The sequence below is a fragment of the Myotis lucifugus genome, unplaced genomic scaffold (genome assembly GCF_000147115.1).
Source record: "Myotis lucifugus unplaced genomic scaffold, Myoluc2.0 scaffold_17, whole genome shotgun sequence".
Taxonomy (NCBI): domain Eukaryota; kingdom Metazoa; phylum Chordata; class Mammalia; order Chiroptera; family Vespertilionidae; genus Myotis; species Myotis lucifugus.
Window position 1 is genome coordinate 3,095,512 of NW_005871065.1, and position 15,257 is coordinate 3,110,768.

The 15,257-nt window shown below is 35.7% G+C and overlaps 1 protein-coding gene across 1 annotated transcript in view; it reads right to left on the bottom strand.

Moving 5' to 3' along the window:
- The window catches only part of CSMD3 (CUB and Sushi multiple domains 3), an 831,991-nt gene that overhangs the window by 633,102 nt on the left and 183,632 nt on the right, over positions 1 to 15,257 (bottom strand). Inside the window, 1 exon segment of the mRNA XM_006085310.3 lies at positions 14,032 to 14,226. Coding sequence (XP_006085372.1) covers positions 14,032 to 14,226 — 195 coding nt within the window.

The window sequence follows — 15,257 nt, forward strand, 5'->3', positions numbered from 1 at the left end:
AACAAAAAACAGGATGGAAGGGTTTGGCAATCATTCGGGCAGGGCGAAACCACCCATGGGGCAGGGGCTTTCTTTTGGGCCAAGGCGGGAGCAGAAGACATCACCTTAAAAAAAACACAGGCCGACAGGACGAGGCCAGTTTAGTGCCCGGAGCTTCTCCAAACCACAGCAGTTTGGTACCCGGCAGGGCACCGCCCCTCAACCCCGGCCTCAGGGCTGTGAGTCCGCCCCACCACCTGGGCATCCTTCCACCTTGTTCCCCGCAGGGCCGACCCGCGTCTTGGGGCCACTGCAGACCCTCGCTCTCCGAGGGCGAGGCAGATCCCCTCCCACCGGCCCCCTGCCCCAGCCCGAGCCCCCTCTGGTGCACCCCATCTCTGGTCTCTGCACCCCTTGGGCGGCCGCCTCCTGGCAGGCCACTTCGCTGAAGCCCCGCTCACCCAGGAGCCGCCCCTCAGGCGGCCTCGCACCCAGGCCTCTCGCAGCTGTTAGGTCTCCACCCTCACCTGGGTCACCTCCTTTCTTCCACATTCGGCCTTCATCCACCCCTCTCTCCCGCAGAGCTTGCGCTTCAGGCCAGAAGGAAAAGGACCAAGGCCAAGAAGGACAAAGCCCAAAGGAAGTGAGTCTTGAACCCCCACATCCCATTCTCTGGATTTCCTCCCGTACCTCCTCTCTGTGTCACATCTTGAATGAGCACCGGGTTGGGGCACCCTGCGGCCCAGCCACATGGCCTCCGGGCGGCCTGGTAGAGTCAGTCTCTGTGAAGCTGTGGATCTGTGGCCAGAGGCCCAGCCTGGGTCTCAGCAACCCCATGCCTGCTGGAGAGGGCGGTTGGAGGAGGACCAGAGCCCATCAGTCATTAGCTCCCCAACTCCAGAGAAGGCACCACAGGCTCCGGTCCCCCAGCAGCCATGGCCCCACCCCTGTTTCCCCGCACCTGCTGAGCGATCTTGACATTATAGCATCCCAGCTAATTTGCATATCCCTCTATTATATAGATAGATTATAAGAGAAATAATCTTACTACATTTTTCTTCTACACTCATCCATAAAAGACTTAGCACAGTTTTTTAACATATTCCTCAATAATAAATTGCTTACAATGCAAAGTTCATTGATGCATATTAGATGATATCCATTGATTCAACTGGAAGAGTAATATATAATCTTAAATGTTGAAACCTTGCGGGGTCCGGTTTGGCTCTGTGGATAGAGCGTCGGCCTGCGGACTGAAAGGTCCCAGGTTCGATTCCGGTCAAGGGCATGTACCTGGGTTGCGGGCACCTCCCCAGTAGGAGATGTGCAGGAGGCAGCTGATCGATGTTTCTCTCTCAACGATGTTTCTAACTCTCTATCTCTCTACCTTCCTCTCTGTAAAAAATCAATAAAATATATTTAAAGAAAAAATGTTGAAACCAATAAATAACAATGGCTAAGTTCCACAGTATGTTCAGTTATATAGATATGTTATAAGCATTTTCACATTTTCTCTTTATTATTTTTATTCCTTTTCCATCTTTATTTTTAACTCTCACTCCATGGATTTTATGTTGAAAGTAGTTTAAACTATGAAGAATTCTTAAGTTTTATAGTTGGTAGAAAAATGTCATTGTATGAAACAAACTAATTTTCTCAGGATCTTGTGTATTTATAGCATACAAAGGAAAATGAACCATAACTTGTAATATTTACTTTGTTAATCTAAAGTTAAATTTAGTTAAATTTTAGAAGGATTCATGGATACAAATTATCCCCTTACTACTGAATTTTACCTTTGGCATTACTGGAGATTGCTGGGGAAGGAAATCATAAAAATTTCCTAGTTGAATAATCTTCTCCCATATGCCATACAATATCTGTTCATCTCTGACCATTACCAAGAAATTCTCTCTTTAATCTTTAAACTAATCATCTGCAATATAATCCAGGAACAATATGCTTTGTTCAGGGGAAGAATGCTGAATCAAACAGACCATGCACTGAAGATGCTAAAACTTATGGAGAAGGAAAGAGAGTCCCACAAGGAATGTAAAGATGGTCTTTCTAATAAAATGTTCCAGGGCCAACTGCAGCATGTTCCTAACTAAACTTATACTAGTTACTAAGGTAGATATCAACAGCCACTCAATTTTTTCTTGCTAAAGGGAATTTTACTCGATCCTCTGAGCATTCACGGTATCCCAGGGAATGGATCTTAATTTGTCTTAATTAGCTATGGTGGATTCACTCCCCTTTTACAAGCAATTGGGATAGTCTTTCCATAAATTTGGAGTACTATAAATATGAAATATTACTATAATTGGGCATTTATAATAGTTCTAGAATCTCACAAAGATGTTACAAAAAATGGTTCTAGTTTACTAGGTTTAATCCCTATTCACCATGAATTTTGGCAAGATTTTAACCTCCACTAGCCTCAGTAGATACTTATAATAAAAAAATCATAACACCTAAATGACAAGCTTTTATAAAGGTAAAATGAGGTAATTTTTATATAATCCATAAAACTATCCTTAGAACATGGTAAGGACTTAATAAACAGTAATTGATTATTATTACTCTTGAGATGGTGCCATAGACTAAATGTATGTGATGTTCCAAAATTCATATGTTGAAGTGTAGTGGAGCCTTAATCTTAGACCTCACAGCCTCCAGAACTGTCAGAAATAAATTTCTGTTGTTTATAAGCTGCCCATTTTATACTATTTTTTACAGTCGTCTGAAGGGATGATACAGATGGCAAAAAGAAACTTCCCCCAATAATCCTCCATTACTGTGCAAATTTTTTTGTGTATGCAAAAAATGGAGGATAAACTTTCTGCCTACTGTTAATGGTCTCTAATTTATGATGAATGCATTTAGATGAACAGCATTTGCCATATTGTCAAAAAACAAACAAACCATGCTTACTGTCTAAAAAAACTTTCAAATACACTTAATGGCTTACACCTGCCTAGAGAATCAGTTTCAAGCTCTTTATTCTAGGCTTAAAAACTCTCCAAAAGATGATTTTAACAGATCTTCTCAGTTGAAATTGTATTATCTCCTCTCCACCCAAAGTAAACTCACTTTTAGTTTTCCCAAGTTATACAAACAGCAATAAACATTAAATGACTATACACATTATATATGACTAAATGCATTTGTTCCCTAAACCTAGAAAGTACTTTCTCTATAATTACTCATTAAAATATTTTGAAATTTGAAAAAGTGTTTAGTGAAGGGAAAAAATATACAAACAAGAAAAGATCATTCTTAACAAATTTTGGGTTGAAATAAAGTAGTAAACAAGACAGTCACTTGACAGTAGGTTGTTATAAGATTAAGTCTCTGGTTGATTGGTTATGTTTAATTGAAGAAAAAAAAGGTCTAAGGATGGGGGAGCAGGGAGGAGGGGGCCAAGGTGGGAGGGGGAGGATATCTGTAATACTTTCAACAATAAAGATAAATTTTAAAAACAAAAATGCTAAAGTATCTGCATAGGCTAAGACTAAAAAAAATGCAAAACAAGTTTTATAATCAAAACAGTGGAAAAGAGAGTATAATACAAATGGTATTGGAGCCAAATTGCTTGATTTCATATCCTAGCTCTGCCTTTTACTAACCTTAGGAAATTTTAACCTTGTTGTCCCTCTGTTTCTCTATCTATAAAATAGGGATCTAGATAGTATCCACTCTCTATAGAATGAGTATAGATGATTAAATTACAATTTTCTTCTTTGTGATATAGTATATACGGAATTTCTCATTCTTCTTAGTAAGTTTATTTTTCCACCTCAAATTATTTTCTTTTACTTTGTGAGACTATGAACTAAATATTTTTCAGATGTTTATGTTCCCAGGTGAATTAAAACAAAATAAAATTCTGATTCTATCAAGCATCTAAAAATACAGAACTTTATACTTGTGTATAAACCTTGCTCTTGGTTTCATCTTATTCTTCTGTTATTATCTTTTAACATAGATATCCCTATTTGCATTTAACTTACTTGCTATGTGTACCATGTTTTTCATCCTGCATCAATTGATTTTTTATGTTAGCTATAAGTTAAATATAAATATGTAATAAGTGACTTTAATATTTTAATTTGAATTCTATGGTATCCTCAAATATAAAGATCAATAAATAAAGAGAAAATTGCTTGGTCAAAACCATAAGGAATTAGTAAAGTAAATACAAGAATAACAAAAATGATAGACAAAATAGTTATTTTTTCAAGATTTCATTTTTAAGATAGTTACTGCCAGTTTTACACACATAATAATTACATAATAAAAAGAAAATTATTTGCTCTTTTGGGTCAGATCTGTAATCGGAAAAAGCTTAAAAAAAAGTAACCATAGAAAAATTTTAGATTTCAAGCACATTCAGCAAAAGACCAAAAATTAGAGTTACTAAAGGCATACAAGTTTCAAGACTGGATTTTGTCATCTATTATTAACTGTATAGAAGATCTTTCATCATTGAATGTCTCAACCACACACACCCTTAACATAACTTATTTAGATAAGTAGTGACCAATAAAACTTCACAGAGAAGAAAGAGCTCAATATAAAAAAAAATGTGTAAAGTGTTTTGCAGAATAATTCCTATAAAAAAATCTTATTAGTTTTCTTTCTTAGCACAAAAAAGTAAGGAGTTCTGACATGGCAATAGTCCATTAGAATATGTGTCACATGACATTATCCACTATCTTTGGTGTGCTACCATCCTCTTCCTCCATTCATTTATCCTAAATTATTTTTCCTTATTTTTAGACTGGTGGCTTTACAAAGAGCAACAGAATACCAGATGGTCATTATTGTGGTTCACTGAGTTTATGTCCTACCAGGAAGTTAGAAGATTTCTTTTCAAGGTTCTTATCATGCATTGAGCAGTCTATTTCACCACAGGGAATTCTGAAGCTGTCAATATATTTTTGGCTAAGCATGCCCCAAAATTTTTCATTTAAGTCATGGTCCCACATAATCATTTGAATAAAAGATAATGTAATTTTTATGTCTACATGTTTTAAAATATAGATAAAGTGTTAGAAATGAGTATTACTTGATGTCTATAAAATTCTATTTCTATTTTGGGAGCAACGTTAAAAAAACTATTTGTTATAGCTTCCTCAAAAAAATAAAACTTTCCTCAGATGATCTGAATCTTTCATTTGGAACAAATACTTTAAATTCTTATTTGTCAAAACAAATACATTAAAAAATCTCAAATAAACAAAAGCCTCTATAGAAGCATATGGCTCAAAAATTACACAAATGGGCAAAATTAAGACTCAGTTGCCTCAAAAAGAAACTGACTTTTGTCTTTGATTTTCCAAATATAAATTGTCAGAGTTTTTCTAGGAATTATACAGTAAGATAAAAATGGGAATAATTCTATTAAAGAAAACATGTAAACCTCTATAAACAAATAATATAACATATAATAATAAAATGCAGGTCTAATGATTTGTTGTCAAAGAAAATTGATTAGTTTAAAATAAAAATGACAGATGAAAGATCAGAAAAACTTGGATGATACAGTAAGGCAACAAAAATGTTTGAGTTTTTATACACAGGATTAAAAGGGGAGGGGGATCAATAGCTACCTGAATGAAGACTGAACTCACAAATATCAAATGGGGAAAAAAATGTGTGAGCAGGATGATAAGAACATGGCTATGAGTTGCAACAGCAGAACACAGGCCAATTATATGGAAATTAGAGGCCCAGTGCACGAATTTGTGCACCAGTGGGGTCCATTGGCCTGGCCTGCGTGATCAGGCCAAAACTGGCTCTCCGCCATCCCCTGATGGGTCCCAGATTGCGAGATCGCACAGGCCAGGCTGAGGGACCCCACCGGTGCACAATCAAGGTCAAGGAGGGATACAAGAGGTTGGCCAGTCAGGGAGGGACCACGGGAGGGCTCCAGGGCATGTCCAGCCTGTCTCACTTAGTCCCAATTGGCCAGACCCCAGCAGCAAGCTAACCTATGTTCAGAGCATCTTCCCCCTGGTGGTCAGTGCACATCATAGCAAGTGGTTGAGAGGCCTTAGCATATCATTAGCATATTACACTTTGATTGGTTGAATAGCCAACCAGACGACCAGACACTTAGCATATTAGGCTTTTATTATATAGGATAATAGAAGGTCCCAAATTTCTTTTCTAAGTATAAGAAATACAAGGAAAGGCCAGCACCTATTGCTTATGAAAGAATACCACTGTTTTTGCATAGAATTAGAGGACACACATTTGGGCAATAACCCACATCACCAAATAGATAGCATTCCCATATTTAATAGACTATGAGTTTCATGAAGCCTGAAGCTGTTTCATCCATCATTGTACTTAGCAGTGTGGTCTGTTCTTAGTAACTTCTTAATAGACATCAGTGTAGTTCTTGAATACTAGAGGCCTAGTGCACGAAATTTGTGCACTTGTGGGATCCCTTAGCCCTGTCTGTGCCCTCTCCCAGTCCAGGAGCCCTCGGGGGATATCTGACTGATGGCTTAGGCCCGCTCCTCATGGGGAGTGGGCCTAAGCCAGCAGTCGGACATCCTTAGAGCTGTCATGGAGGCAGGAGAGGCTCCTGCCACTGCCACTGTGCTCACCAGCCATGAGCCCAGCGTCTGCCCCCTGCTTGTCAGTGTGCATCACAGTGACCGGTCGTTCTGCCATTCGGTAGATCTGCATATTAGCCTTTTATTACATAGGATACTTTAAATATGAGTACTTCCAGAAATAAATGACTCAGAAATGCTATGCTTGCCTTGGGAAATATATTTTTCCCACTCATGTATATTATTTGCTGATCCCAAACTAATTTACTAAACCAATGTGGGACTTAACCACTGCAACTTTGAGAAAAATTAATTCCCACTGACTATAGTTCTAGAACCTAGAAACATCCATTCTCTGCTGCTTGGACTTCAAATACCTGTTTTAATGAAGACAACAAGCATAAGATAGTAATTACTACTTGTTGAATATTATAGATTAGTTAAATATTATAGATTCTATAAAATATAGAATATTTTATATACATATAAACTAATATAATCCTCATCACAATACTATAAAATAATGAAGATTTTTCCTACTATACTAATGAGAAAACAAGACTGAAAAATTACATATCTAGGTAAAAGTTCTATATTTTCTCAGTGGCGGAAACATAGAGCATATCAAGGCCTTTACTAGTCCAATGTCTGCTCTTTCTAGAGTTTACTCTCTTGTTTTAAAAAATACTCTCCATTATTTCAAAGCTCTAGGCACATATTTAACTGTCAATATTTTTAAATATTTTAAACAAAATATAATCAGTGATAGCTATAACTTTCACATTATTTTTACAAATTACAATTTTATCTGTTTAGGACCAATTTTCATGTTTTGAGTACCTTCTTTGTGCTAGGCATTATATAAGCAATTTTTAAAACATTACTTCACTTAATTTAATCTCCCTAACATTTACAATCTCCTGAAATAGGTAAAAACATTCAATTTTTACATATGAAACAACACTCTCAGGTAATACATGGCAGGAAGACAAACTCACAGGTCTTACGCCCCTAAATACAAATCATGTGTCCTTTGCACTACCATGCTGGATACTACTAAAACAATGTCATCATTTTATCACACAAATGGACTTTTCAGAACAAGGTTAGGGTACATGAGAGGGCAGCTGAATCTTGGTCTGATTGTTGATAAAACAGTCAGCATTTTTCTAGGGAGAAATGAAGCAGCAGCAGGTGACCTGGGCACTTGTAATTCTTCCTTGTGGCCAGACATCACTGGGGTATTGCTGGCAGTCTTTGAGATGATAATATAACCCTATCACCAAAGGATTCGTGCTTAACTTGCTTATTTATTTGAAAAGCATACACAAAATATTATCCTCGTTATTATCAAATATAGAAATTCACATAAAGAGACCAGATCACTTTATATGAAATGATAGGAAAAATGAAAACAAGATGTTTTACCTAAACAATGTTGCCCAGAAATAATGGCAATGTTTTAGCACAGGCTTTACCTTTCTCCACTACTCTTTCCATTATTTTTGAGCAACATTATCCAACCACAAAAGCCCCGATTCTAAAAATGAATTCCTAATTCATGGCCTGGATCGTGACAGTTTGATATTCAAACAGTCAATTTGAATTATTTTTCTTTGGCATAGATCAGTTTCTCATTAATACTCTTCCTCCTGTGATGCAGGGAGTTACACTAAAACTCCTCTGCTTTGGAAGTATATGTAAGGGGGAAAAAGAAGGCTGTTTACTAGGTTCTCTTGATCAAAAATAAATAAATAACTGCAGATTTTAGCTTTAAAAAAGTGAAGTTTGATCTAATATAGAAAAATCTCACAATAGAAAGTAGTTTCATTTTTCAGTTTGCAGCTTATTAATATGTTTAATGACTATAAGGAAATGAAAAGAATGTGACACTGAGTTATTTATGTGTTTGGGCTTTCAATTCAAAAACGCAGTTTCCAGTTTTCTTCATTTTTCATTATTTTTACTTGGCTTTTATCAATAACCAGATCTATTATTAATGTAGTATCATACCTGTGAATATCAAATCTCAGCTTTTATACATGTATAAGTGTGTGGTCAGTACATATACACAGGATAAATGGCATTTTCTGTTTTCTAATGCCTTTTGAGATGGCTCCAGAGACCCAAGCATGGGAACACATAAACACAGTGAACATCCTTCTACCAACCCCCTTACACCAGTTTAATAAATAATTTTTTTAAAAGTTTACTTTTTTTAACACACTTTGCTAGGTCTTCTGATTGTTTGTTTTGCCTTTAACCTTTGATTAGAAGTCACTACTTCTTTGGAGGACTTTTGGTATAATTTTCACATAAAAAAGTCTGGCTAAACCTCCCCCTCTTTCCCCTTTCCCACTATTGCCTTTAATTGCTCATCCAAATTCCCTGTTTCAGTATCATGCTTTGATCCTGAATCACTGATCAAGATTTAAAGTAGGAGAATATTATGTTCTGACTATACAAGCTGCTGCTATTTTTTTCCATTAGCTATTTTCTTTATCGTGTTGCAGTAGAAGGCAGACTTATTCCCAAGAATAAAACGTAGAAGACCCTTTCACTCTTCACTGCTATTTTACATAATTGCAATTCCTTTTGCTTTGTCAAAGACAACAGTTCACTTATTAGCCCTTTTGCTTACTATACTGTCAAATATTTGCTTTAGATGGCACCAGTTGACTATGACATCTATATCACTAACATCCAAGCCTTCCCCCATCAGCATCTCACCTGTCAGATCAAAGTAAATGTCAATATTTTACATTATACACTTCAATGATTTGTGCTATCCCTGAAACTTATAGAGAGTCCAAGATCTTTACTTTTGACTATAAAGTTATCAAATCATCCAAGGAAATATAACACCTTTTGAATATTTTTCTAATTTATCTAAAATCATCCTAATACAACCTTAAATTGTCTATGAGTGCCTCCTTAAATCTTAAAATGTTAATTCTTCCAATCAAATAGCTTGACCTGTGTGTGTCTGTGTGTGTGTGTGTGTGTACCCAGATTTAGCTGCATTGATAACACTATAATTTATGTGTAAACTTTTACATGCACCTGTTTTAGTTTGCTCTGAGATGTTTATATGAAATGCCATTCTTAATACAAATAACATTATGAATGTTAGACTGTTTAACCTAGGAAGAGCATATTCATTTTACACTGTCTGCCAACTGTTCTTATTTAGTGAACAGTGTTGAGAGCAATGGAATGAAGAGGACTCTGAGGCCACAACAAAGTTCATTGGCAGTAAGTGTCATGCAAATGTCTATTGAAGGAGGGATGTGTGCCAGGTATTTTCATTCTAGACTGAGAGCACAGGATTCAGTTTCACTTTTTATAGAATATTCTTTAGCCCAGCATCAGGTAGCTAGGTGCCTTTTACCAATAATAGCAGATGGTGTTGATGAAATTCATCTTGCCTATGAATGAACACAAAAGCCCTTGCACCATACCCTCTAGGTTGATGTGGCATTCATTTTTCTTAATTAAACTATCATTGTTAGGAAGCCTCAAAAGAACTCCCTGAAAGACAAGAGTTTCATCAAGGACAGACTCTATGTAAACTCTAGGGAAAGCAACAAGTATATAATTACAGGGTTATCAGCCCCCTGTGAGATTATAAAATAAAGAATCTGCATACTATCAAATGGCAAAGAACAGAGGAGGTAAGTCATCTTTTCTTTCCTAATGAATGACAACTACACAAAATCAAAATACACTATTCCCCTATTGTTTCAGTTTTCATTTTTAAAAATGGTTAATGGGAGATAAGTTGCTCCTTAAAAAATTAGATCATGTGCTTTATTAAGTGTGACTTTATATACTCTACCGTTACCCAGTGAATATTAGCCAGTGAATATTAGTAACACTGAGAACTATTTTGAGGTTAAAAAGGAAAATGATGGCTTTGTTGAAAATGTTGTTCTATCTAGTTTGTGTTTTTAGCAAGACCTCTCGGAGAGCTTCTCTTAAAACGTTGTCCCTAACCGAATTTCCTTCCACTCAACTGAGAGAATCTGTGATTTTCCTTATCAAGGTGCCTAACACACTACACATTCTGATATTAAAGCAATTTTCATATATTAATTATATGATTACATTATGATCAGCCACAGAATTCTGTTTTTAAAGGCAAAACTTGTTTCTGAATCATGTTTTGATCCTTGGTACTAGAAATAATGCTATGCACATCGTAGGTCCTTAATAAACATATTTCAATGAGTAAATGTATTCATTTACTGCTAAGGAGAAGAAAATGCAAATTTGACAGACTGAAGTTGAAATGGCAGAATTTTCAAAAACAGTAGGAGCCATTTTTATTTTTTTATTTTAGATTTTTTTTTAACCATAGAGGTTAGAATGGAGTCAAAGAGTCAAAGGGAGTAATTCTGAAGATACTTGAGGTTGATGAGTAGGGAAGCTGAGTATATACTATGGCAAAATCAAACAAAATATCAACAATAACTAAAACTGAAACGTTTTAGGTTTAGGATATAAGAATAATTGATTTTCATGCAGTTTTTCTTGGCGTAATTCCTTTCTCTCAGAAGGAGATGGTAACAAGTGCTAAAGAAAATTAGAAAGATAGAGTGAGCATAAATAATAACTTATGTACCTGGCCCTTTACATATGCTATCATATTAAACTCTAACAGTACTGTGATTTTGGTATTTCTATCTTTTCATCTTATTACAGCTAAAGAAATAGTATCCAAAATAATAATAATTTTTGCTCAAAGGCCCTAGTCAATATGTGACAGAATTAGTATTTAGACTCATCTTTCTTATTAAACTGAGATAAAGCCCCACAACAGAATTTAATTTTCAGATAGTATTGAAACTACTCCATTGAAACATCTTACTAGTACAAATGTTTCATGGTTTTAACTATCTTAAGTCATTTTGATAAAGGGAGTTTTACACTTGTAAAAACTTAAATATATGTCTTTTGGCTGATTCATATATACAACACCATTTCCTCTCATAATAAAATTTTGAATAATAAAATTTTGAAGAGAGATGCAAATTATTTTGGTGAAGCACCAAAGTGGTAGCAAGCTCAGGCTTTGAAACCAGACAGAATGGGCTCAAATCTGACATCGCCATCATACCCAATTTACGTTGGCAGACATTTCTCCCTTGGACTCTAACAGTTCTGCATATCTTTGTACCAGACTGCCTTTTCAGAGATGTTTGTATAGCAAATAGACGCAAAGAAAAAAAAATAGTGTCTTCCACCAGACTGAAGGGAAAGTTCCCTTACAAGCTTGAGAGACAGAGGTAAGGTCTCTCTCTAGAGGAGTGGTTCTCAACCTTCTGGCCATTTAAATACAGTTCCTCATGTTGTGACCCAACCATAAAATTATTTTCATTGCTACTTCAAAACTGTAATGTCACCCTAACCGGTTTGGCTCAGTGGATTAGAGCATCGGCCTGCGGACTGAAGGGTCCCAGGTTCGATTCTGGTCAAGGACATGTACCTTGGTTGCAGGCACGTCCCCAGTAGGGGGTGTGCAGGAGGCAGCTGATCAATGTTTCTCTCCCATCGATGTTACTAACTCTCTGTCCCTCTCTCTTGCTCTCTGTAAAAAATCAATAAAAAATATATATATACTTAAAAAAAACTGTAATGTTGCTACTGTTATGAATCATAATGTAAATATCTGATATGCAGGATGGTCTTAGGCGACCCCTGTGAAAGGGTCGTTCGACCGCCAAAGGGGTCACGACCCACAGGTTGAGAACCGCTGCTCTAGAGCAAAGGGCAGATATGCCCACTGTAAAAGATTCAATTTTCCTAAGTTCATGATTCCTCTCCTATAGTGCCAACAACTACATATGAAAACATCTCACATTCTTCCTATCGTTCTATGAGAATCTGATTTGCAGAGCTGACACAAATGGCGATACATTAGGTCATAACACCTCTGTGAATAATGAACTCTCCTTTGTTTCTGACCCAAATGTCTTGTGCCTTCTATGACCATCAAGTAACTGTGGCAAACAAACTTGTGAACTTGCAAGTAAAATCTCATACTCTTCATAGTTTTTGACATTTACTGAGCAACCTTGAACCTCGGTTTCATATTGTTGTGAAATTGAAAAGTGATGATGCTTATAATATCCTAGTAGACTATAAGTGCACAAATGGTAGCTAAGAGTAGTCACAGAAATATCACCAGCAGCAGAAACAGCAGTAGTAACAGTGTAATAGTAGCAGTGGTAGTATTACTATTAGCAGCAGCAGCAGCATTAAAGGAAGCTAACATGGAAAGAATGTCATACATGTCAGATATTTTACTAAGAGGCAAGTATAGGTATCTTATTTAATCCTCACAATAAACGAACAGGTGGTGGTTGTTGTTTTCTCTCACTGGTCAAAAGAGATAAATCTGAGATAAAGCTCATGGAGTTGATGATTTGCCTGATATAGCTCACATTGTAAAGGTCAGAGCTGGCATAGGAAGTTAGCTGTGCCTGATTTCCAAGGGTTTCTCTGGCATGCATTTGTGGTGGCATGTTTAAGAGTAAACTACAAAGTAATTTAGATGAGCAGTTGGACATTCCTACATCCCATCTGTAGAGGAATTACAGACGCTTGTCAAAGCTAAATGAGATACTCATTTGTTTATTAGGAAATATAAAGCCCAGAGAGAAAAGTGTTGTGCCCAGTATTTCTGTGGACACAATTCATCCATGAATTCAGCTAATGTTGAACTTGTTCTATCCTCTAGTCTCTGTACTTTGAACCTTTGTCCATACTATATAATAAAAGGCTAATATGCAAATTGTCCCCTCGGTAGTTCGACTGCTTGCTATGACATTCAGTGACCACCAGGGGGCAGCGCAGAATGAAGGAAGGCCCTGGCTGGCAGCCAGCAGCTGGGGAACAAAAGCCCTGATCAGCCCTGATGGCCAGCTAGGCCTAGGGACCCTACCCGTGCGCGAATTTCATGCACCGAGCCTCCAGTATTACTATATTATAGTGTTTTCCCCATAATACAAATAATGTTCATCAGTATTCTATGCTAAGTTCTCTACCAGAAATCTTTAAAAGATTCACAAATCCAGTCAATATTTCAAAATTTAAAAAAATCCAGTCAATATTTCAAAATTTTAAAAAACATGACTTTGACAGTCTAATTATATTTCTGAACATCATGAGCTCCATATTTTTCTAATATAAATATGAAGACACAAACACACAATGTATGCGGAAATATGTATATAAATATAAATGTATTTACTGTCTATTTTAAAAATAAAGTCTTTCCTTAGCAAGCATTTTTCTAAACTTGTCATGTAGTATATGATATGTATATATAATTTTTAAGCTTCAAATATTATAAAAGAAACAACTGCCAAATGCCAATCATGTTTTGCAAATATACCCTCTGACTGCAACTCTTACTCTCAAAATGATTTTGTGTCAAATATTCAATCAGCATAAAAATTAACGTTGTATTTCTCCTTACCTCTACAGATGGGTACAGGGAAATCCCATGAGGCTGTATTAACTGTATTGGCTATACATGTGAGTTGAGGGTGGCCATCCAGGATATATCCAGTTACACAGCTGTAGCGAATCTTGTCCCCAACATCGAACCTTGTACCATATAATACACCTTTGGGTGGGACTCCTGGGTTTCCACAAGAGCTACTCTGTAATTCTGTAGAAGACAGGGAAAGGAGAGTTTACAGTTACTTTAATACATATTTAAATGTTTTAGTTTTGTAAAAATGTAGATCAAGATGTATCCTATGCTTTTAAGAGGAGTCACACAAAAAGTATTCCATTTGAATAAAGGGAACAGAGAAAATTGGGAAGGGAACAAAATTTTATTGAACAAATGTCATTTTCTGTGCTAAAAATTTAGATATTTTATATTGCTTAATCTCTGTAGTCATGCTAAAATCAGCATTACTCATATTGTACATATAATTAAAACAAATTAATACCATTTACTTCACTTATTTAAAGTTACATTTTACTAACATAGTAATAAACAACTCAAGTAACATTTATATGTCTCCTTACTGATACTTGTACTTAAGCCTGAATCATGAGCATTCATCTGAAAAAAATACACATATGGATGGAAATTTTTTTTTTCACTTGAAAATATAGTGAAGTAAAAATGAACACATCTTTGAAGTTAGAGATTGGGCTAGAATTCCAGCTCTATTATTTGTTTAACCTGGAAATATAATAAAAATTGTAATAAGTATATAAAGTTGTGGAGTTTTAATTAGATCAATATGCAAAATATCTGGAAAATGCCCAATATATCAGAATAATTTTCCTATTGTCATATTTTATTAGTTGATGATTAAAAATATGAGTATACAAATATGAAATATTTAAAGTAATATTCACTTCAAACAAAAATACAATTTCACTTTAAATATAAAGTAATGAAAAGAAATTTATAGAAATACAAATTTATAGAATTTAATGAAGTTAGAAGAGAATTTTTGCCTTATATTATTTTAATAAATTTTCTAATTTATAAAATTATTATTAGTTTTATTCTATAAGTAATAATCAATAGGAATACAAAAAGTAATGTATCAATGCACTAAAAAGTATTTCAGTTTGAGTAAAGCTTAGAGGCTAGTTAATAGTTTTTTGTGAATGTTAAGTTCCTACCAGAAACTTCGTTTGGACAATCATGCTATGATTAGGTATGTAATTAATATT